Genomic DNA, 24346 nt, shown 5'->3' on the forward strand with positions numbered 1-24346 from the left:
CATGTGAGGGGGAGGGTGGATAGTCACCAAAGATATTACAAGTAGAAGTTGTTTTTATGAGGCTGTATATTCCTCTGGTGGCAGCACTTTTTGACCAATGTGCTTTTTTTGTTTCCCTCGCAGGCGGAGCAGCGGTTGGCGGCGAAACGAGCGGCACGGGCCGAGGCAAGAGCGCTACGCATGCAGGAACTGGAAAGACAACAAAGAGAGGTATGAAACCGCCGCTTTGTAGCCGAAAAGTCAGTCCTAGTACTTTGTTGTTGCTGAGCACAAGGAGATCTTTTTGTTTGGTGACACAGGAGGGCTGAGTTGTCACCTAACATGTTTGCCTGACATGTGGTGTCTTCTTGTACTACTGTGGCCAGAGAGGCCAAGGCTGAAAGACTCATCCTAACCACAGGATTCCTCTCTTGCAGAGATACTGACAGGGTGAGGTGGTGTATTTATGTTTCTCTTCCAGTCGTAAGTTATCTCTTGAACGGAAGTCGTGACGAGGCATCCCGGTACGGAGGGTGATTGTCGTCATTGCGTGCTGCTTTCACAACAACAGGTCAAAGGATTCCTACTCTGCAATTTGTCCAATATGGCCGATCTTGACTAACATGTGGGCTTGAAGCGCAGCACAAATGAGAACCATACTGTTGTATCTTTAGGAGTTCAGTTCCTGACCCTTTCTTATTAGCAGATTGTAATCTTGTCAGCTTGCATCTCTTGATGGATGACACAGGTAAGATAAGGTATACATGATCGGTATACAGTTTCTCATGTCGGATTATTGGTTAAGGTTCATGGGGAGAAATATCAAAGTCCATTGAAATGTGTGGAATGGAACATCAACTTATGCAGGGTCAATCCAAAGTCGTTACAGTGTCTTTTAGTCGCTATTACTATTAGTCTCACAATACCCCATGGGTGAAAAACCCATATGGAGACAAAACAGGGATACATGTGTAATATGACATTATGTATGCTTTGTAATAAATCTGTAGTTATCTGGAAGTACAGACTTCTCAGAAAAGAAGATTATGAGTAGGGCTTTTGTATTGTAAAGATGTATATTGTAGGTTCTATAACCGAACTGTTGTTGTACCTGTTGTTTAATCCTACCTGTAATACTAATAGCCAAATGCCTTCTCCTTGTCTTACATAAAGTAATTATCATGTACAGCTGGTAACCTAACTATTCCAATAATAGTTCTCCATGTTATATCTTCAGCCTAGGGCAAGACAGGAGTAATAAGATGTTGTTGATATGTCTTGCACCCCCTCCCCACCAACTAATTGCTAAATAGTGCATGCACTCTCCTGTCCAGTATATACACCTGTACATGTATCTATGTATCTCTTACTTTCTGCTTCTTGACTGCTGGTAAAGCCTCCGGTGTTAAAGTGGAATTTTAATCCCCTATTTTACTATTAGTTCCAAGAAGCTTGTAAGCCAGTAATTAGCCAAACGCAGCATTCCTCTGTTCAATTTATGATGCAGAAATCTCAGTTTTACTAGGCCTGTGGCAAAGAGTCCACATGGTTCATGTTATGCATGTAGAATTGGGACAGTTCTGGAAGGGTTTTATGCCATGACTGGAACCCCAGACCTTCTGTTATCCCTGGTTCCCTCGGGTGGTGGCACCAGTGGGTCCTGATGTCTCATGGGAGGTGTGCTCCTTCTGGTGTATAGGTCAGGGGGGAGGGGGGCAAGGTCAAGGTCAAGGCCGGAACAAATGGACAGGAAAATAGTCTTTCACAGACTTTTATGTAATTAACCTGTCACCTAACATCACCTTTTTATCTCAATGCAGTTTTACCATTTCTAAAGTAAAGCTTCCAAGTTCCAGAAACTTTCATCTACTGTAAATCTTGAAACTTTCGTGGTGGTTTTATTTTCGTGGTTACTTCCCCAACTTGAATTCATCAAACTGTACATATGAGACGATTTCCAATGTATCTGTACAGAATTGTCTCAACAACAAATTTGAAACACTGCGAAAAACACCTACTGCAAAATAAAACGGCTGCAAAAGTGCATAAATTTACAGTATTAATCTGGACCTGAATGAAAATTGATTGTCTCTAAGTAATTATCAAAGGACAATGAAAACTAGCACCAAGCCCCAAATGATGTTTATGATAAGCTTCCTTTTATGACATATTATGATTGTTGGTTTATCTATGTTGTTAAGACTATACATCCTGTTCAACAAGCCTACAATTGCATGTTGTAAGCTTGTTATCAGCCATGCTCCTTTTAATATAGAACAACTGATGGATACGTGTTGAAGTATTCCAAAGAACATCATTGGGTGAATAGTTTATGTATGCCTCTTGACTAGCAGGTTGACTGCCATCCCTCTAGTAGAAGGCAGGAAATACTTCTGGCCTGTCACCTCTGCAAGATGTAGCCTGCTTTTAGGCAAAACAGGGAGAAAGAAGAAACAAGTTTGTACTAAGTGAAGATACACGGGAATGTTTGTTGATGTTGTTTACAGCATTCATCTTCTTGAGCTCATCTGAAGTCAATATCTAGTAGCTACAACTTTAGTACAAGTTGATGAAATGTGTTGGTAGCTATGCTGCAATTTAGTGAAAATCCAAAAGTTTTCTTAAGATTGAAGGTACAATTGGATTGTGACCTTCCTTCTAAAATAAGTCAGCTGTAGACTTCAAACCTGGCTATCCCCCTTTCCCATCTGGATGTCCAGATCCAGTCTTCCTCCATCAACAGGCACTTTACTGGCAGTGGGTTTGTTCCCAGTGTTGACCAGCTCTGTTTATTGTCCACTCTGGTTGCTAATCACCCAAGTGTTCTACATTTCAGGTATTACGACCAGCACAGAGATGTTAGGAGGGGTCACACTACACTTTGTATAATTTATACAAGTTTGGATTAGCATAGTGACATTGATACAGCCTTTTTCTGTGCATCATCAGTTATACAAGCACGTTGTTCGTATGTCAATACTGTAACGCATCATTGAGTACATGAATGTATGTGCTAATGTTTTAAGATACAGTACTGTAGACATCAAGTAACTTCTTCCTATTACCACCAGAAGACTTTTAGATTTTACAAAGCTGATTTTATTGTTAATATTCTCTGATTTAAATAACAAACCATTTTACATCTCTTCATCTCGTAACCCTTCTGTACTGCTTTATTCCTAATTCCTCTCATCGCTCGTCTTACACACACCATCTTCAACAGAAATCTTTCTTTGACCGCGGTCCTGTGACTGGTACTGAGATCTTTACTAGAAGACCCACTCCTTCCGCTGCTGCTTCTGTGAGTTTCTGTGCCTGCTTGCTAAATCATTTCTTCCATGAATTGTCACATTGCTCCTGTGACTATAATGTTTGCAATACACCTGTCCTTTCCAGCAAAAACTATGCTTAGCTAAACAGCAAAGGTAATAACATAACATAACAAGACATATCATTTAGAATATTTTCTCATTAAGATAACAGTAATCTCTTTACTTGCAAACATTATTTGTCTTAACAAATGTATTCTACTTATTTGACGACGTTATAGTCTAAAAAGACTGAAGTCTATTTCTTTAAAAAAAATGTAAACTTCTAATACGAATGTTGAACTGATAAAATCTTGTACAATTTGAAGTACAAATGAAGCTTTGTGTTGGCAGACTTCTATTGTTTCTGTAGTGTTTCTCTATACTTTTTGTATTTCTTTTGTCTTATATCTTTTGTTCTTTTTCCTGTGTTTCCACTTGTTTGTAATTCTGTAGACATGGGATTTTGTGACCAGACCTCACTCCAGCAAATACAGCTCAGCGGTTTGTACTTTTCTTGCTTCTTGTGTGCTTCCTTTCTGTTTCTATCTGATTTTATGAATGGCACTTTTCCTTGAATTTATCTGTTTATCTTTTGTTACAATTGCTCTACCTCGAGTTCTGTTCAAGTTCTACCACATGTACATATGGACACTTCACACCTCTTCCATACACACATACATCTATACATTATATCATTTGTTTATATTTGTGTTTTTCTCAGGGGTCAGATGTTTACTCCATGCGAAGCGGGGTCAGTAATATTGCCCATGCTCTTTGACCTTGCATCTTTTGCCTTTTGCTTCTTTACTTTCTTTTTTCGTCATTTAAAGTCAGCAACTAAGAAACAGTACTTGCGAGCTCTTTGCTATTACCTAAATAATGAACGTATATTGTTCTCAAGCAATCCATATGAGTGAGGGTATGCAGAATAATTTCAAAGTAATAACTTGCTATATTGTTATCATCCAAGTATAAAAATGGAAGCTTCTTTCTATTCTTGTCCCATACAACTCTCGATGTTGATGCAAGTGCAGCGCCTCCTAGCTGATGCTGTGTGCATTGCATTTCTGATCCTGACCTTACATTTCTTGATTTAACTTCCACATTGCTCTTGCCTCCCTCCCACATAATAGAGATCATCCGCGCTATCCTCTCGACACAGTGTTTCGGTTGGTATATATTAAAAAGAAGATATAACATCAATTTGCAGTGGTGTGATGTTTCATTGGGGGAAACCTCCCTGTAAATTTTTAATTGAAACATAACAATTGTGTCGTTTAAAATAATCACATCTCATTGCATGAGACTAACTGAAACAGCCGTTCCATCTTTATATTGTTGTAACATGTACAAAAACAGTCTTCTTTGAATCTGTGTCATTGTTATAATTTCTTAGTATTCCAATTTCTCGTAAAAAACGTAAAATTTTAACAAACAGTATAAATGGAGTAAAGTGTCTCAGTCATTTTATTGTAAGGTATGCTGTAATGACACAGAGTTCAAAGATAGACTGTCAAAATGAACAGATGTCAAGTAGTGTGGAAATATGATCCAAATCATGATTTCTTAGCTTCATTAATTGTATCTTGTAATCATCTGTCATTAACTTCATGCGATCATAATACTTACACTTAGATCAAGACAGAGTCTAGCCTCACTAAACGATATGTTAAAATGTTTATGTGTCTTAACTTTGGTGTTAGAATATAAACCCTAATGTTTTAAATTGTAGCTGCATGCGTGGTGTTTAGCATGCAACTGCAAATCTGCAACTTGATCCTTGAGCTTATAATTTTGAATGTCTTTTTGTCAAACAGATATCAACTCTGTTAACATTGACTTAGACATAGAGTTAGACATGTTTCTAGATCTGAAACTAAAACTAAAACTTGTTCTTGAAAAACATCGATTGATTACTGTAGGTGGTACGGTAGTTTGGATGTTTCGACATTTATGTGTATGGAATCGTTTTCAACTTGTAGAATGCACTATGTCATTTAGGGCATGTGTAGTCAATTTCTGTAGATGTAGTGATGTATTGTGGTAATCTATCAATGGAATGGTTCCCCCATATTTATTGTACACAGGCAGCCTCTGATTATGTCTACAATTCTACCCCAAGGAGGCAGGTGTGTAAAGAGTTTGCATGTGTGATCATTTGAATAACTATCAAATATTTGAAATAACTGTCAAATAAAACATAGCTTTCAACATGTTAAAAGTGAGACACATAATCCAATATACATAATTAACAACAAAGTTCCTTAATCATCAATGAAATATGAATTAAATGGTGTTGTATTTATCAAGATACTTCAATGTAAATCAGATGTAATTTTCATAAATCTAAGACCAATAACACTTTTGAATATCTGACGTTGACTCTGAATTGAAGCGTACCTATACAACAGTATATGTAACCATTGTCTAACAAAGCTGAACAAATAATCCAACATAGGACAAGTACATGATGTAAAGAGTACTTCATTCTCAGAGGTCAGGTGAACAGTGCATTGTACTTCAACAAACATCTGTTGTGAATCAATACACAGTCATCGGAGCACACAAAAGCTTAGCAGAAAACAGATCATGATAAACATATCTTCCTAATATGTGTAACAGTATCGATTGGGATTTGAATTAATTCTAAAGACTCAGACATGTACCTTGTGTGGTAGGCCAACAACAGATGTTTATAGTACAATAGTGACAACTGAAAGGGTCACACTTACAGTGTACTGCAGTCAGATTGTAAAGTGTATACATAGCTCTGCATTCTTTGTGTAATTAGTAAAGGATGGGTTTATCTCATCCTAAACAGAGCTCAGCTAGCCTGTACGAAGGCAGCAGTAGCCGTGCAGGTGGATATCGGCCGGTCGGTACAGCCAAGCACATTTTCCTTCTTTCTGTTTTGTCACTTTTGTTCCTTCTTGATTTTCATGTATTTCTTATACAATTGCTTTGTTATCAAAAAGGTACAGTAGGTACACATGCATTAACTATTCAATTACTATATCATGTCCATATATCTTTATCTGTCCTGTTTCTTCTTAATTTTTCCCTTTTAGTTTCATTCTTGATTTCTGAATTCTGAGTGTTTTCAACGATTTACAGTTTGTCCTTTTCAGTGTGGGATGTGTCTCAATTCTTTTCTTCTCTCTCTCTACTGTAGGACTCTGCTTATTCCTCAGCCAGAGATAATGATGTAGGTTTTGAATGAATAGTTGAAAAAAACTCCCTCAACATGCAAACATAGTATTCTTAAAGTTTAGCACCATTCTGTAAATCAAAATTAGTACCGCAATACAAAGTTATTGTTTGTAGTGTAGATGCTGTTTTCAAGTATATACTATAGCTAAACTTTCCATTCATTCATTAACATGATTATGGTTTGTTACATTGAGTCCAGTCTTTTGTACTACATTTTGGCAATGCCTGAGGGGCGTTGCCATATTAACTTTCACTGTGCCATGTCTTCACCCTGCTCTGTGTCCACCCTTCTGTGGGGGTGTAGGATTGGGATGTGCGTTCAGAGGTGTCGTGGCGAGGGGGACAGGGGGTCGGTACTCACTGCTTTCTTTTCTAACAGTTAGGATTTGTACAACTTACAACACAGAAAAAAACTGACCGGGAAATTCCTGGCATTATTTTTATCCACAAGAAGAAAAAAGAAGTGAAGATGATGCATATGGATAGTTTGACAAATTTGCACTTGATTTGAACATACAACATGTAAAATTGCCATTTGGTGTAACATTTCATTTATCACAAGTTGTACAAACCCCAAACAAAGTTCTCATTTCCTTCTTGCTTGCATGCTTTACACTCATAGTCATAGCAACCTGCTTTGATTCTACACCACTTTGTAGACAACTTCATTCTTCAATTGCTTTTCATAGTTTTCCATGTCTCTTGGTATTCTAACTTCAAACTCAAAGTCACTCCTGGCCTTACTGTTAAGTTGTATCATCATGTAGTTGTGATGTTAAGACTCTATCCCTTCTTACTGTAGTACCTTAAAGTGTACAAGGAACCGGCACCCAGAACAACCAGTGCAGTGAGTTCAACAGAAAGTGCAGTGCTGTGTTCTAACACTTGCATGACTATATCATACCAATTGGTATTTTAACAGGAACATGTACAGAAGTTGGTTCCAAATTGCCTTGGGAAAAGTCCCTGCTACTGAATGGATGTCAAGTCTCATGTCATGGTTCTACTATTGAAATTCAAATATGGATCATTTTGATATTATTTACCATATTTTAACACTGATGCCTGCAAACAATTGATTACCATATTCTTGGGTCACAAAATCAATTTTGATGGTCATGATATACTAATATGGTTATATCATTTCTGATTATGATGTCCTAACAGGAAGCGTGCCATTTTGTAAAGGTTTACTTATGCCTGTTATGAAATACCCTTATAGATGTATGTCAGCATGAAGTTTTTAATTTTTATTAAAGAATTAATACCGTTCAATTTTTTGCCTAACTATTTGCACCTCTAACAGATTTTCAGGGTAACGGATGAACACAGGCGTGTTGGTGTGGGCATGATCACTGGCATTTTCCACATTAACCATATTAACCACTGTACGAGATTTCTTCTGATCTGACTCTTTTTTCAGGCATCTGACATTTTTTCATGGAAGGGATCCCGGAATTCGAACAGGGTATGCCTTGACCACACACTTGTCTGATGATGCGAATGCGGAACAGAGTTCATTGATTTCAGCTCTAGTGTTGTGTTTTATTCTGCAAGCATGCTGAGTCCATGGTGTGTCCAGGTTTGTCGGACAGTCTTTTTAGCAGTGAACACATCTGGACCAAACATTAAGTTTAGAGAGTGTGCAAAATCTGTTCTCTGTTACAGTGCTATACTTGTGTACATGCACTTGTCAAGAATTGATATTTTTACATATCAACAATTTAGGCTGATAGTGATACTGTATAGATAATGAAGGATGTGACACATAGAGTGATAGACTCTGGTTATTTTACCTTGCCCCTTGACCCATTGTTGATTTCCAACCAGGTTCCACAACATGAGCTATGGAGTGCAGCATGTTCTCGTTTGGATGCTTTCATCGATACTTGCAGTGTATGGATTTCCCTCCCGCTATATGTGTTGATTTTGACGATGTTCCAATCCATGCCTTTGCAGCCCTGGGATGCATACTCCTCTGCCTCACAGATCCCCCCCGTCCAGCGATGGGGCAGCGCGGTTCGTATTCTAGCCGTGACGTTTTGTTGTTAGATTTACCAACCATGTCCTACGTCCACACGTGACAAGCATGAGTAGCTAAAATATCCTTAATCTAGCAGCATGGCCCAGTCCTAGTGATAGTAGTGTAGCTGGTTGTTCTTGTATACGTATACCGTATAGTCTGTATAGTCTGTTAGCACCACCCACCTGTCTTTAGTTGTATTGTGTTGTACGTTAGTCACTGTAGTGCACTTTACATTAGATAGCATGCTCACTTCTCAGGAATATGGTATGAACACTGGATAGCTTATAATTATCAGCTTGTCCTCAGTGTTGTCATTATGTACAGCATGAAGCCCATAAGCCTATATCAATGGGCATTTGGGTCCCGTCCCTCTAGAACTAGTAACAAAGTTTAGTTGATTAGAACTTAGAAGTTAGTTCACTGTCTTGTCTCTTGCACTGTCCTGTATGTCAGCATGTTCTCTTGGTTAGACGTCTGTGAACTGATCCCAAACTCAGATGTAGCATGTAATATGATGTATTGTAGTATTCTACCAGTAGTAACCAAGAACAAGTGTCGGGTAAACATCCTTCTGGACCTTAACTATTGCCTTGTCAAATATGTATAGAGAAAAAAGAATCCCAGGTTGAGATTAAGTGAGCATGTTGAGTAAGGGAAGACTCATACAAATGTCCACGCCAAATCCAAACATCTGCTGATTGCCTCACTATCTTCCAAACACAGGAAGATCTGTCGTCTCGGCGGAGCGACCGCAGTAGCTCGGTTGGTACCTACGTGTCCCTCTGCGTCTGACTTGTTTCGTTGTTTCGTCCTTTGTGTGACGTACCCCCCTGTTTTGCGTGCATTTCTCTCTGGCCCTTTGCAACATGTCTTAATCGTGTGCAAGTTTGTAGTGATGTTACATTTGTTTTAACAGTCCTGTCTGAATTTTGCTGTTTTGTGAATCTGTTTTATTTTCAGTCTTGAGTTTGTTTTGATACTGTCTTGAAGTTGTAGTTGACTGTCTGATCAATTGTTTTTCCAGCTTTCAATGTGTTTATCAACCTCTCAATTATTACAAATTATACTATGACATAGTATGAGTATTTTAGTATAAAATCAATAAGTTGCACCAGGAGTCTGCAAGTACTGATATCATACATTGTTTTATTGCATTATATTCCATCATTCTGTATGTTTAATGGCCATTTCCCCTCCCAACAGTTGCCCCTTTAAGTCAACATACAGTAAATGTTGTTGACCACCCCGTTATATAGAATCACTGCTATTTTTTATTTTACCCAAATGGTGCGTTCAAACTGCACTAAATTATACAATGTGCAAAATGTATAATTGCCTTAGTACTTATTCAGTTTGCTCAGCTCTTTTGCACAATTATTTCAGAAACATTGATTTTGATTGAGTTTGACAATGATAAACTTCACTACAAAACTTTTAACGAAGACGGAAATATTTTGCGCAGTTTTCCGCAGCTAATGATGTAAGCATGTTGAAGTTTTGTTTGTTGCTATGGTGATGCTGGTGACATGTGCCTGTACGTGTTCCGTCAGGATTCGTCCCGGAGAAGCAGTTATGGGTCCCTGTCTGTAAGTGTTTGCACCATGCACATGTACGCTGTGTCATTCCTCTGGCCTCCTCTCTCACTCTTATCTGTCACACTGCTGTTGTACATGTAGAATATACCGTGTTGTACTTTGTTTATGTCATACCCACCAAGAAACATACATTTCAATGCAAAATGGGCCAGAAATTGAGATATTTTTGTGTCCTCGAACGTCTGAATCTGGTAGTCGAAGTTTTGACAGCGGTGCAACCGGCACACTAGAAGAAGCGAGTTTGAATTGTTCGAATCGAACTACCGTTAAGTACGTACTGGTTTGAACACCTGTATCGAATGTTATTGCGGCCCGGGTATGACATAAAATCTTATATATGTCTACCTTAAGTTTATCTGGATCAGCAAATTATATTCATAATAACATGTTTTACATGTTTTGTACAAAGATAGAAAAAGGCTTATCTTTTATGTCCTCGTCAAGCTTGCAAATGCGCTATATGTACCTCCATACCTATTCCACCTTCCCTGTTTCCTCTCATCTCGTGCTATATACTCAGAATTTGCAGACTTCTGTATTTTTCCTAACTATAATCTATAGCTGTCTCAAAACTCAACTCAAAAGCTGTAAACATGAGACTTATATGTCACAATGTGGCTGAAGCATTCTAAAAAACAGGGTCTCATCTCCTTTTTTTATGTTGTCCTTTGGACTCATGTGTAACATTATGTGTATGGTTAGGATATTGCATATTGTATACATTTTCAACATTTACTACATACTAACAGGGCGCCACTGTTAGGAAATGTTTCCATTCCAAGACATTGTACTGATTCCATGTCACATTCCCACCCATTCCAGGGTTCTGAGATTTACATAGGAGCCATCAGTGAAGATGTAAGTGCCACCATGGACACACCTGTACATGTCCGACTCACAGCATGTTTGTGTTTAGTCCCACAGATTATAGTGTGGCAGACGGCAACCACTTAGAGCATGAGTAGTTACATGTAGTTACTGTACTAACTTTGTTTATAGGGACTGATCAGTATTGGTTGAGGAGGGTGGATGAGGAACAACAAGCATACCTGTTTCTTACTTCTGGCTTTATTTAGATTTCCTACTGTTTTATAATCCAAAAGAAATTTCATTTCAATTTTTTTTCCCCTTAACTCCCCAAAACACAGATACAGATATAATTGTTTGGGGGTACTGTTACCTTCTATAATGAGCTACCTCATCCCTCCTCATATCTAATGGACTGTCCTGAATGCACTTGCTTGCCTATACGAAGTTCTGTTGTTATGAGGTTTTGCCTTACTAATCTCTTACTGTTACGTTGAAATTCTAGCATGTATGAACATGATTCTAAGGTGAGAAATTTTGGTACAAACATTCCCAACTAGCGTTACCACCTCCCTGTTACAGTGAAATGGCAATAGCTGACCTAAAATCAAGTCAGCAAATCACAACATTCAGTGTTTACTGTCACAGTGCCAACTTTATTATGTTTTCCTACTCTGAGGAATAAATTCTGAGCAGACAAATTTAACCTGGTTAAGTGGTTCGTAAATTCTAGTTACTATTGATAAGGGTCACCTAAAACTTGGCCTTTCAACTTTAACCTGAAGCCACCAAAATGGCTGCTGCTTTTCTTGCTGCTCTGTGGGTGAGCGTACTTATGTTTTTCTTCCCGGTAGATTGGCAGGGCTCATAAACAATTAGCTTAATGGATTAGCATTGTCTAGGATTTCTTCATACTGACCTCAGACGTAGTATTTTTGCAATTGTTGATTCATAGACTGAACAGTGTTAGACATAGTGATGTTGCATGTTGCTCGTCCATGTTTGTCAAACCGTCAGTCTGTTTTCCTGAATTTACCACATAACCCCAGTGTAAGTGTACTTAGCCAAGATGTCGTCTAACTCAGAACAGTAACTTTGGATTAGAGACGGGAGAGCAGCTTTCCCCTTTGGCACGTGTTGTCATTTAATGATGCATCCCTGCTTCTGACATGCTTGAAAAAGTTTAGAAGTTTTAGGTCGGAAGGGAAGACTTCCTTATAAATGGAAAAACGATTACATAATGCATTTAAAAAGTGATTTACTGTATTTCTGCTTGTCTATTCTGTAAGTGATCAGAGGCCAAGTTAGTCTGTAAGGGAAGTCTTGATTTTCCATTCATTCCTCCGCCTGCATTCCTCTCCACAAGCCACTTATTCTGTGCTTGTGTTTACTTAGTTAGCCTACACTAACACTGCTGCCATGCCTGGCTGCTATGGGGCAGGCTCTCCCCCTCCCCCCTGTCACTACTCCCTGCAATACTGGTCCTAACAGGAACCAGATGAGCCCCACTGCCAGTCAAAACCTGCCGGCAGCAGACAAATGATATGTTTTGTCTGCCCGGAGAGGAATTCACAAGGTCAAGACTGTGACTCCTTTTTCAGCTGAGACAAACCATGATTGGACATTTTTCTCTAGACCGGCATTTCCCTGTACTGCTTGAACGCCTGTGTGGCAAATAGGAAGGAAAGCGAAGAGTGTAATGTTCAGTTTGAGGAGGTCGCTTTCACAATAGTGTACTTACTTGTCACATAGTATGTCTACTTGTAGTAGTGAGTAGTGTATACTTAGTGAACATTGTGTACTAACGCATGAGTTTGCATGTTTTGCAGATACCTGTATGCAACAGTCTATAGTATATACTTTGATTGCTATGTTGCTATGTTAGTCTACTTCAGACAATGTTATATCTAACATTTCATGTTGCCTGTCAGTTTCTTCCATCTAGAAATAGAGCTGTCTGCTGTAAAAGTATATGAATGACACAAAAATTGTTCTGTGTTGAATTTTCTGGACATGGTCTCTAACTTATAATATCAAGATGTGCCTTCTAACACTTACGGATATAGATGTATATGCCATGTTTTCTCCTTTGATATCTTCATTTCCAGCTACATAAAAACTTTCCAAACTGTGATGTCATATTTTTCACATCATGATACACATGTGTATTTGTCTATCTGACTACATTCTGGTCCCAATGTAGATGTTTAGGAATTAAAAAAAAAACTGTTTAAAGGGTTAGGGAGAGTTTTGTTAAAGTTTTGTAAATTTCTGCATAATGATGTCAAGACAAATAAACATTGTACATTACACACTGTACAAAGTCCCAATGTTGCGAGTCAATCACATGCTGCAGCCAGTGCAGGAGTGTGAAAGAGTTAATGTTCCTACAAAAGGTTTGTACACACAAAAAATTAATTGGTATGAAAAGACTGACTGTGTTTGTTTGTTGCCATTACAGGCAGAAGGAGATGAACTCGGCACAAATGACAAAGCAAGGGTGAGAACATCTCTGTTGTAGTCATTAAGCACATTATGTAAACCCTATTCAGAACCTCTCCCAGGGGGACCTGTAATTACATGGTGTGAAGTTAGGGGGCATGACTATGTAAACAGTTTAACTGGTGTTAATGAGGTGATAATGAGGTACTCAGCAGGTTTTTGGCTTGTGAAAAAAATTGTAACTGGGATGTTCCAAGTTAGGAAGATACATGTACATGTAAAACAAAATTTGTCTTCAATACAGAAAGATGACCTATATGTTGGTATGTGAAATTCATCGTTTGAAAGTTTTATTTTTTTTTAAAATTGTTTTATTCAAACCAAAAAACGTTGTAAGTTTCAGCTGGATTTATTTAAAGGACAGTTACATTGTAAGTCCATCCTTAGAAGGGTCAAGGCTGCTAATATCACCCCCACTATCACATACAATATATGAATCTGACATTTGGCGGGTTAAAGTGTAGAATGACATTTGCATGGGTTCAGCTTGTTGAAATTGTAACAGCAATGGCAGGTGGTATGTTAGATTTCTTTAAGAAAACATTCCAGATATCAAGAGAACAGTACCCTTCCTTGTTACCACAGGACAGTGTTTAGACTTCTCCATGTCCTAGTATATTATCTTGGCAGACAGACAACAGTCTACAGCTGTAGCTAGAACATGTCGCAATTGCCAATTATATAAACTGTCTTTGATGTTGACTCTAATTGTCGTTTTAAGTCTCTTGGGTCTTCATTAGCAACTATATTCAGAATCAAGTGAAAAGCATACGTGTATGTATGTACCTGTGGGATCTTTCATCCTTTCCCTTCAGCATCTAAACTAAGTTGGCAGTTAAATGGTTGACATCTAACCGTGCATTTTCTGGCCATGTTGTTGCAGAGAGGAGCAGGGGGTTCAGTATTATCGTTCGCTAGTTTGTCGGCGCTCGGCGGTTCTTCGTCCAGAAGAGGCAGCGATGACGATGCTGGGTCTTCCTCCTCCGAAGCCTCCATTCGAGAACTCAAGGTATGTTAGAGATGGAGTCTGAGAGAAAAATTCCTAATTGTTCCTGACAAAAAACATTTTTCTTGTCATGTCTTTCTTCAACTGTTGTAGTCTGATAAAGAATTCTGTGGTACAGAGGATAACTTGATATGAAACCATGGTCGGACAAGGCAGGGTCAGTAGCCATTGTCAAGTTGATATGTCACTGTCAAGAGCAGACTGTACTTGGACTGTTCCACAAAGTCATAAGGAAACGAAATGGGGAAAAAGATAGAGGACAAAGAATACTGTATCTGAAAAAACTGGTATCAAATAAGGTAGGAAAATGAAGCAAAATTGGGATGCTGGTAACACTAGGAAATATTCATGAATAGAATAGTGCAAAGAACACATGGAAAAGTACAATACAGAGCAAATGAGCACCAGAGGACCGTACAAACCACATGACATCGGTGTGACTCTCTCTGGTGATTGGTCTGGGATTTTGCACTCTGCTTTTCAGCTTTTGCTTGTAGCCAGTTGTCTTTGCTTTCACATTGTCCTATCTTTTAATACCAATTATTAATGTTTTAAAACAATGTTCTCTTTCATTTTAAAAACTTGTTTTATGAAGTTGCTGCTTTCACTGTGCATACATTAATTTTTTGCTAACTGATTTCTTGCATACTTTCTCCTGCTTTCTCTTGGTATTCTTTGGTAACTTCTCGCCATGTTTCGCTGCACACTACGTACCTTCCAGGCCTTGCAAGATGCACTATTCGATGTAGAGCAGAAATACATGACAGACTTGAAAGTCTTGAAGGTAGGAGGTTCTGTCACAATCAGATGCAATGATGATTATTTCCTTTCTGCTATTCTTGCATGCCTTAAACCTAAAAATCTTCATAGAACATGATTCTGTTATCATTCATACATTTCCATATCGTATATCAATTATATGACTCTTTCCATGATAACATGTACAATGTCATTGCCAATGCTATCCGAATTCCTTGTATTTATGTTCTAAACTTCTGAAGGTGGTGTATCACTAGAAGTTCAGCATTTATGAAGAGGTTTATGCTCCACTACGACTGTACATACAGATCCTAATCTTGTGAAAAGATCGTAAGGGTCAGATACAACTTGATACCAGATGTAAAATTCCCGATCATAACACAAGATTTGCTGTAATACCTTTTACAAACACCGCTCTGTTGTTGGCAGGTCAATACCAGAAAGATGTCCATGTAGTGTTTATTATTGTCACAGCTGTTGTAACCCCTGGACAAATATACACATCCTTGTGGAACAGCTTGTCCTCATAATGTTCCTGAGAAAGGCAGTAGCACATATAAATCTATCAGCAATGTTATTGATAGTTTTCCTTGCTCTGAAATACCTGATAAAAAAGGCAGCTATTGGACGTACATGGCTACTTGACATTTCCGTTGGTCAACAAAGTCATGGTCATTTGAAGATGAATAGCTGTAAATATTGAACTTGTCTTAATGCCCTCTAAAACCCTGACTGTTTATTTTTTCTGTGAACTAAAAGATTGACATGAGGGTGATGTTGTTTATCATTAATCACATGTTGTCAACACATCGACCTTAGGAGCAAACCATAAACGATGGGGCAGGGGTGACAAGGAAGACAAAAAGACAAAGAAAACATGTGAATAAAAGTTACAGATAGATGAAACTGTGGGAATGTATATGACAGGTGCTTGTAGCTGTGATAATGAATAGTTATTGTTCCAACTTGTCTGTAGGATGCATTAAGTGAATCAGAAGAGAAGTACAAGAAAGCGATGGTGTCCAACGCGCAGCTAGACAACGAGAAAACCACGCTACAGTACCAGGTGGACATCCTGAAGGACAAGTTAGAAATCCAGGAAGAGTCCATGAACGAACTACAGAGGGAGTACAAAGAGAAATGCAGGGTTTGTGTTCTTTTGGTTTATGGCCTATAGTCTGTTGTCTTCAGATTTACAACGTCTAGTCCATAGTAAATCTGTATTGATATATAGAGATAAATATCTTTTGGTGTGATATTATATAGGGAAAATGTATGCGGCAGTTTTTTTTCACGTTTTTTTTTGCGGTGACCTCTTTGCTGCGAACTTTATACCATCGTGAAAATTTTTGTTCTGTCTTCTACCCACCTACATACACCCTTGTTTCAACTGCGAGCTTAAAACCACTGCGAACACTCCATTTTTTTCCTACTGGGGAATTGAATCCCCACAAAAATTTCCTCTTTTACAGAATTATCATTGTAGCAACTTAGCAAGCATGTGCCGCTTGCAAGTTAAGTTAGATCATACAATCTATGAATTGTAGTACTGAATTCATCTAAAAGAAGTCCCTTGATTGCCTAGACTGGCTAGAGTGTTCTAAATGTTTTTTTCTTTTTTACTTCAGGAGTTAGAAAGACAAAAGCATGCCTATGGCATCTTAGAACACAATGTTGCAGAACTGAAGGAAGCACTAAGGCAACGTGACGAGCTTATAGAGGTGAGTGGATCTTTGTAATAAAAATCCTACAAATAACTTGTAGATACGAAATGTGTTAGTAACAGTAGAGAAGGAACAATTTCATGTTTTTTATGTACCATTCCTGACTGCAAATGTAAAACATGGAAATTGATTTGATACTGTCCAATGTTAATTCTTGAAATATTAATGTGTACTTATGTTTGCTTCAACTTCAGAGTAAGAAATATGATGACGTTTATGAAATGCTGCTTGTCATTGTGTTTGTATACATATATATCTGTGTCTGTATGTCTATATTTGTACTTCTTTAGCTCCTGAACATTACATTATTGTGTTAACCCTCTGTCTGTGTTACCTGTACTGTTACTATCCAGCTAAGCTTTAGTTTACTAGCTGAGTGTTGATAGTCCAGGAGGAGATCCTCAAAAGAGGCCTAGAAAATGAGAAACGTAGCCCACCTGTTTACAAATGTATAGTAGTAGTATCCAGTATTTTGATTAAACTGCTGCCGGGGTCCCTGACACAGGGGTGGGCAGCAGCCGGCTAGTCGTCTATATATAGTGTAATATCATAGAATGATAGCTTGATGTCTCTTGGTCATTTTAAGGTATGTTGTTCTTTGGTCCAGGTGGAACAACATACCTAAAAATGATCAAGGGACATCAAGCCATCATTCTATGACACTGAACTAAATATATAAAGGGTGGGCTACGAGACCAGTTTTCAGGTTTCTTCTACTGGACTATAAAGTGAAAACCATGATTGTCCATGTAGAGTTTGATTGTAGGCTGTAGATTGAATGTTTGTTTGATTTTCTGTCCTGCTGTTCAGGAACACGGACTGAGGCCACTGCTGGTGGGTACAGAAGTCTACAGTAGTGTGGGAATCACTCTCTCTGTGGTGTTTAATGGGCACTGTCTCTTCTCTCTTGTTTTATCTTCCAGCTTTGTGGATGTGGCTTACTGTCTCCTTGTAATTGTTGTATCCTTGTTTGTATTGTTTGTGGAAAGCTGACTAAAAGCTTTTCAGATAAATGTCTTCTGGATGGGAGACAGATCCAACAAAGCCTTTGTTGGGTTGGAAAATGTTTCCCTCTTATCCATCAAGAACATTCAAGAATAGCTTTAAGTCAGCAAATGCTAAACAATGGTGTAAAGTTATGGGAAGAAGGATGCATTGTTATGGTGCTATGACCAAAACTTGACCTAACACTGGTCTTTCAAGAACATATATTAAAGGATTACGATTGTACAAAATTTTTTTTTAATGGAAAGTGTTTATTTAAATTGCAAAAGAAAAGAAAAGAAAAAAGTTTTTGAAAATATCTCATCCTTCATACCATGATTACAAACACTAACGTCTTAAAGGTTGACAAGCCTCCTTTCCCCCTCTCCACTTGTTCCTCACTCCAGACGTCTTTGCCGAGCACTTCTCCTGTTGTGGGCTCCTCCTGTGGTGATGGCTGGAACAGAGTGCATGCTGGGAAAGTCTTCCTCTTGCTACTCACAGCTGATTGGTTGAAACAAAACTCTGACAGTTTCTGATAATTTTGTTTCCTGCTCCTCTTCTTTCCCAGGAACAAGGTTTGGTTCTCGTTGGGACGGCCAACGGGGAGGCGGAAACGGGAGAGAAGAAGACGAAGGTTGCCTTGGTTACGCCGGAAGCTGCACAGATGTTGGAACAGGCAGGCGAGGGAACATTAGGTGAGGATGGGAGATACCAAGCAAATGGTTATGTAGTAGACAGGACCAACAAAGATGCTATTGCCAAGTTTTACTTCTCTGTGAGCTACAGCTGTTTTATTTTGTAGTCCCTCTCTTGAATCCTTGAACACATATATAAACCTTTAGACTATGTCTTTTCTGTGAAACTTAACTGTTTATTTTGCTTGGGTTTCCTACTGTTGAGTAAAGGAGTCACAATTCTTAAAATGGCCAAGGATGTCCTCACTCCTGGTTTCTTTCACAAAGTTCATTTACTCCCTCTTTCATTTGATGTCAGAACTGCAGGTAAACTCACAGCCGTAGTAATAGATGTTGGGGGGGGGGGGGGCTTGACCTTGAAATTGGGTTTACCTGTGTGACATGGTCATCATACTTTACCTCCCTAGTGTACTGTTTTCTTTCCTTGTTCTACTCCATCATTCTCCATTTCACAGTGTCCTGGTACAGTGCTGTACCCACACTGTGGTTCTTCTGTTGTTTCCTACTTTACTCACGCTACATTTTGGGTCCTGTATGGGACGTTAAGACTTAAAGGCACTGCAGGCAAAGAAGCAAGGTTCGGAGCAACCACAGCCCAACACTGAATATGCCATGGCAATGTTCTACGGTAAATCTCGCGCCTGTGTGTCCAGCTTTTCTTTTTCAGTAACAACACGAGCAAGGAAGTCTGCCACGTTTTCTCTAATGTCATGAGCACAGAGGACCCATACATAGAACATCACTACTCTTTCCTAACATGTTCTCACTACCCATTGTCTGTCTTTGCTTTGTAGTCTTGGCTGAGAAGGCCATCTGTATGTGTGCATCCTAGATCAAGACATTTTCAAAATCTTAAAAGATGTTGTTGTAAAGCAATTTGAGAAAGAAAGTATGACTTGAAATACCCCAAGACAGTTGGGTGTGGTGGTTTAGTATTACTTTGTGCCCTTCCAGCCCCAGCACCAAAGGATGTTGTATTCCAAGTCTTTGGCTGAAGTTGGTACCCAAAATGACCAGGAAACATAAACTTTGTCAGAGACTAGGATGCACAGTCATTCTTCACAGATAACATGTGTAAAGTCGTGTCTCTAAACACAGTAAAATGTTGGAAACAAGAATGTAGTATAACCACCTGTCCACTTTGATCAAGCTAAAGAACATATGGTCTGTTTTCTGCATGAAGTAAGATTATGGAAAGTTTAAAGCCTTACTTGTTGTGAGCATGTTGTGTCTTTGATCAAAGCAAGGATTTTTACATAACATATAACTTTATGGCACTCACATTAGTTAAGGTTTGATAATGATGATTTTTCTTATAAATGCCAAATTTTTGAAACAGCACTGCTTTTCTGCATTTTATCTTAGTTTGAATACGAAAGTTTTGAAAAAGAATATTCTTTCATTACAAAATTGATGTCTCTTTGTGTTAATGGTTTTTGTATAAGAAGGAACATACACTAACCATGCCTGCATGTGTATGTGATGGACTATGCATGCATCAGATATAGGTAGAAGGGAAACAGAAAAGCCTCCATATTAAAACAACTTTGTGTATAATGATATTTAAGTTCCCTCACTCCCTATAGGCAGATAGCAGTTAGTTGAAATTAGATGTGAACAGATCTGATTAACTATACATTGTATGTACCGTTCTGAACACTGTTCTGTAATTGTATCTTTTACTAACTTGCCATTGATGATATTGCTATTTTATGTTTTGAAATCACTAATGAAATTATCATCCTTTTCCAGATGAAAGACTTAAGAGAATGGCAGAGGAAAAAGAAGACCTTGTAGATCAAGTAAGTATGATTTTCTCAAAGATACTAACGTTTTTGGACAAGGTTAATGGTTAAAAAAGGTAACAAGTTTGCATGCTTTAGATCTAGGGTAATGTGGGAGTAACATAAAAGATTTTGTATGATTTGGCCATAGACCTAAACAAGCTAACAGAATTTTACAGCGGGAGAAGGTTGTTAAAAAGTACTTGAGAGATCCTGTGGCATTGCATATACATGTACATGTATGTACCTTTTCAGACCATGGAGTCCCTGTCCTTTGTACTGAACTTCTTGTATTTTGACCACAGATTAGAAGATTGAAACTAGAGTTAGAGGAAGAAAAAGAGCGGTCAAAGGCCTTACAGAGCAAAGCTAACAGGACAGCCGAGGCCAACGGACCCGATATGGAACTGTTGGACATTCAGAGTAAGTCTGCATGTCTTTGTTTTCTGTGCTGTAGTATTCACGTTACTGATAGTCTCCACTATTTCTGTACTCTAGATGTTTCTTTTATGTATTGTCCAATGTCTCCTGTCCAATGAGTCTTTGCTTTTTGTTCATTTCATTATAGTGTCATTTTTGTAGTCTTTGTTCTCTTCATTTAATTTTCTTATGTGCAAATATGTGTCATTTCTATATTCTATAACAGTATTTTATATTAATTTCTATATGTTGATGTTTGTTAATCCCTTGTTATCTGTTTCATGGATAGAACTAACAATTTGTCAACGTGATCAATCTTACATTTTAGCTTTTTTTAGTCGCTACTTCATCTTAGCTATGTTAGTGTTGCTGGTATTGTGTAGTGTGTCTTATGTGTGCATGCTATCTCTATCAGTATGTGTATGCAAATCACCTTGCCCGCAGCAGGAGGTTTGCATGTGTTTGCATCTGTTCTGTGTCTCTTTGTTTGTCAGTCAAGTTTAAGATTTGGATGAGGGATAGGTTGGCCAAGGGTGACAAGGCCGTGTCCGATGAGATATTCAATTATCTCAGTAAGTATGGCACAGCCAATCCCCTGCCTGCTTCCATGTTCATCCCTGTGAGCCAACCACTGCTAGCCTTGCATAGGTGATAGGTTAGCCAATCCCTTACCTGCTTCTGTGTCCATCCCTGTGAGCCAACCACAGGTAGCCTTGCATAGGTGTTAGTGAATCCCCTGCCTGTAACAACCAATCATGCACTACCTTACAGTTTTGCTACAATGGAATGCTTTTAAAGTTTTAAGACAGCCAATCATGGCCAATTATGCAGTGCTTGTCAGCCAGTCAGTGTTTCATGTTCAATATTGCAACCTGCTTTTTGTGCTATTACCCAATGGCATTGGCTACATTACCTTTGCATCCCTAGAACGTTGCTTGAACACTGTAACCTACATGTCTTATTTACTTCATTTGGTACTGTTTGTGTATTTGTGGAAATGTATTTTATCATTTGTCAGAACACTGGTCTCTAGAAATAAAGAATTTGAAGTAAGCATTTCCTACAGTAAGGAAGGGATCAAGTAAAAGGTTCCTAAAATGCCAACAATAGCAACAACGTATGAGAAATCTTTAAAATGAGTTGTTCTGATGTAGATGTATTGTTGAATAAGTGAAGGGCCATGTGCTACGGTTGAATACATTATGTACATGCAGGGATAGATTCTGTCTCTTTATGTTATGAAAGTGTGAACATTACTACTGTGTGAACTTCCTATTTAGCAGAAGCTGATGAAAGTGGCAAGGAGAGAGTGTTCAAACCAGGCCAGTACTTACATGTAGCACGTACCCCTTCAGAGTGCCCCCCTCCCCCATTATGTCCTGTGTCCTTTGCATCCACATCACACATGGAGAAATAAAGGGTTTAGATGTCAAATGAATGTACAACTAGGGTCTTCTAACCTGCATTGTTTAGCTTTCACATGCTAGATAGACACATAGATACAAATTAGCATAACCGAGTGTGACTGTATGATGTAAGATGCATACTTGCATGGAGTTAAGAGGTTTTGCAACCTATGCTGTCAAATATCCAGAGAGGTAGAGACTATTGACTAACATAGCTTTTGCAACCATAATATAATGCTTTCTTTTGGAAATGTTGCCTGTTCATAATTTAAAACCTTTGTTAATTTTCTTGCTTATTTCCCGTTTTTGGTTTCAAGGTTGTTATGTTGAATTTAAAAATTTCTTAACCAAGTTAACTGCTTTTACATGTTCCACAAATGGTCTTCTTCAGAAAACATGCTTATTTGAGATGGAAATACTGCAGTAACTGCTAAAACTGGAAGTTCTGTACTAAAGTAACAGTCCTTTAGTGACTTAAGTAACATTGCATTTCTGCGTCTTCTACTAGCAGCTAAATACTGTACACCAAAAAAAACACATCTTACAATACAATGTACTGCATTAAAGAATTCAAAAATATTTTCAATTGCTGGTAAGATAGTATACATGACATGAGATGATAAGGCAAAGATAGGTTTTCAAGGAAGAGTTTGGACCATTTTGAAGTACAAGGAACTCATGATCTGTTATTTGTTTACTTTCAGGAGAAGCAAGTAAACAGGTCAACAACTACAAGTTTAGGTTACAGAAAGCAGAGCAGGACCTTGCAGCTATGGAGGGGAATGTGAGTAAACTTAGTCTAAAATGAATCCACAATTCAGCCAATGGGCTGTGAATGATTTATATTTGTAATAAACCATTCATCATTATCATTAAACCATTTTCTCAAACTATGTTAAATATGATTTATTTAATCTCAGACTGGTATGGTGAGACTAACATTAAGTTAGGTGTTTTTTAGTTGTACAAACTTTAAACATACTGTCTGTACAGCCTATTTACTAGTAGTTGATTGACATGTGACACTGTGATTTTGACTTTCCAGATCCAAAGACTTGAGGGCCAGGTGAACAGGTACAGGGTAGCTGCAGAAGGAGCCGAGAAAAAGGAAGACGAACTCAAGACAGAGAAAAGAAAATTAGAGCGAGAGGTAAGGAAATATTTCACATGTCACATTTTAACATCTCTCCTTGTTTTCCTTTCTTTTTCTGGAGCTTTAGGAATTCATTTATGTTTCTGACTTTATCCTTTTGTAGTTAAAAGAACTTCCCCTTTCTACTCTATGCTTTGTGTGCTTCTTTTTTTAAAAACATAGATATCAACAACCTACATTTCAACAAAGTCCAATGTGGTTATAAGTAGAGTTGAATCCAAGGCTTTTTGTTGAAATGTAAGGTTTTGGCATCAGAAGGATTCACACTTTGTTGCTACATTTCCTCCCTTTCTCCTTCTTTCTCCATCTTTTTCTCCTTCTCCATTCTCCTCACTAACGCCCTGTCCCTCCCTCAGCTGAGAAAGTCTCAGGAAATGGTAGACGATCTCCAGGAAAGCAACTCCAGTCTAGAGCGTAGGATAGAAAAGATTAAGTCTTTCTATCAGCACAGAGGCCACAATGGTACATATGTGTGGTGCAAGCTCCTACATAACTACAGACTATATCTCATGTCTGGCAGCTTTAACTTACGGTTTCTTTAATCACTGCTTCCTAATTCCTGCTTCTGTTCTGTTTGATCGCACAGATTTGCACCAGGTTGATAACTAAAGCCGTTATTCTTCACACTTGACACCTGTCACTCTCTGTGATTGACATCACGCTTTATTTACTTTCTAACTGTTTCCAATAGCAGTTAGACACACTGGTGCATTTGTATTGAATTTTAGCATGTATGTATAGTATGTTATGTGTGGATGGGACTTTTGTTTCAGTTTGTGATGATGTCAGGTACAAGTAAAAATGTTTTGCTGTTAAACATTGGGTTTCCATGAGTATGATGACACCGCAGATGGTCTGTATGAAAGGGAAAGAGGCATGGAAAAAAAGGCATGTCTTAATTTTAGCAATGTTGAAAGCACATCATGCCAGAGCAGTTGCCTTGTCCACCACTTCAGATGCAGACACAATCTTCTTTTTTCTC

At 38.3% G+C, this 24346-nt stretch overlaps 1 protein-coding gene across 30 annotated transcripts in view; it reads left to right on the top strand.

Annotated features, from left to right (window-relative positions):
- Positions 1-24346, top strand: part of LOC136447335 (leucine-rich repeat flightless-interacting protein 2-like) — a 44677-nt gene that overhangs the window by 18007 nt on the left and 2324 nt on the right. For 2 of the 30 annotated variants that reach the window (XM_066446114.1, XM_066446115.1), the window contains exons 2-31: positions 124-210; positions 3203-3280; positions 3744-3791; positions 4012-4041; positions 4424-4459; positions 5378-5419; positions 6112-6165; positions 6463-6495; positions 6805-6849; positions 7303-7347; positions 7924-7968; positions 8460-8519; positions 9250-9288; positions 10077-10112; positions 10944-10979; positions 13390-13428; positions 14314-14439; positions 15158-15220; positions 16172-16342; positions 16824-16916; positions 17730-17753; positions 18475-18601; positions 19149-19229; positions 20354-20403; positions 20691-20808; positions 21300-21377; positions 22089-22127; positions 22916-22995; positions 23257-23361; positions 23721-23826. In XM_066446114.1, coding sequence (XP_066302211.1) covers positions 124-210; positions 3203-3280; positions 3744-3791; positions 4012-4041; positions 4424-4459; positions 5378-5419; positions 6112-6165; positions 6463-6495; positions 6805-6849; positions 7303-7347; positions 7924-7968; positions 8460-8519; positions 9250-9288; positions 10077-10112; positions 10944-10979; positions 13390-13428; positions 14314-14439; positions 15158-15220; positions 16172-16342; positions 16824-16916; positions 17730-17753; positions 18475-18601; positions 19149-19229; positions 20354-20403; positions 20691-20808; positions 21300-21377; positions 22089-22127; positions 22916-22995; positions 23257-23361; positions 23721-23826 — 2014 coding nt within the window. Of the gene's footprint in view, positions 1-123; positions 211-3202; positions 3281-3743; positions 3792-4011; positions 4042-4423; positions 4460-5377; positions 5420-6111; positions 6166-6462; positions 6496-6804; positions 6850-7302; positions 7348-7923; positions 7969-8459; positions 8520-9249; positions 9289-10076; positions 10113-10943; positions 10980-13389; positions 13429-14313; positions 14440-15157; positions 15221-16171; positions 16343-16823; positions 16917-17729; positions 17754-18474; positions 18602-19148; positions 19230-20353; positions 20404-20690; positions 20809-21299; positions 21378-22085; positions 22128-22915; positions 22996-23256; positions 23362-23720; positions 23827-24346 lie in introns of all 30 variants that reach the window. The other 28 variants (XM_066446130.1, XM_066446133.1, XM_066446121.1 and 25 more) reach the window with 27 other exon arrangements.

This window comes from Branchiostoma lanceolatum, chromosome 13 (assembly GCF_035083965.1).
Source record: "Branchiostoma lanceolatum isolate klBraLanc5 chromosome 13, klBraLanc5.hap2, whole genome shotgun sequence".
In the NCBI taxonomy this organism is placed as follows: domain Eukaryota; kingdom Metazoa; phylum Chordata; class Leptocardii; order Amphioxiformes; family Branchiostomatidae; genus Branchiostoma; species Branchiostoma lanceolatum.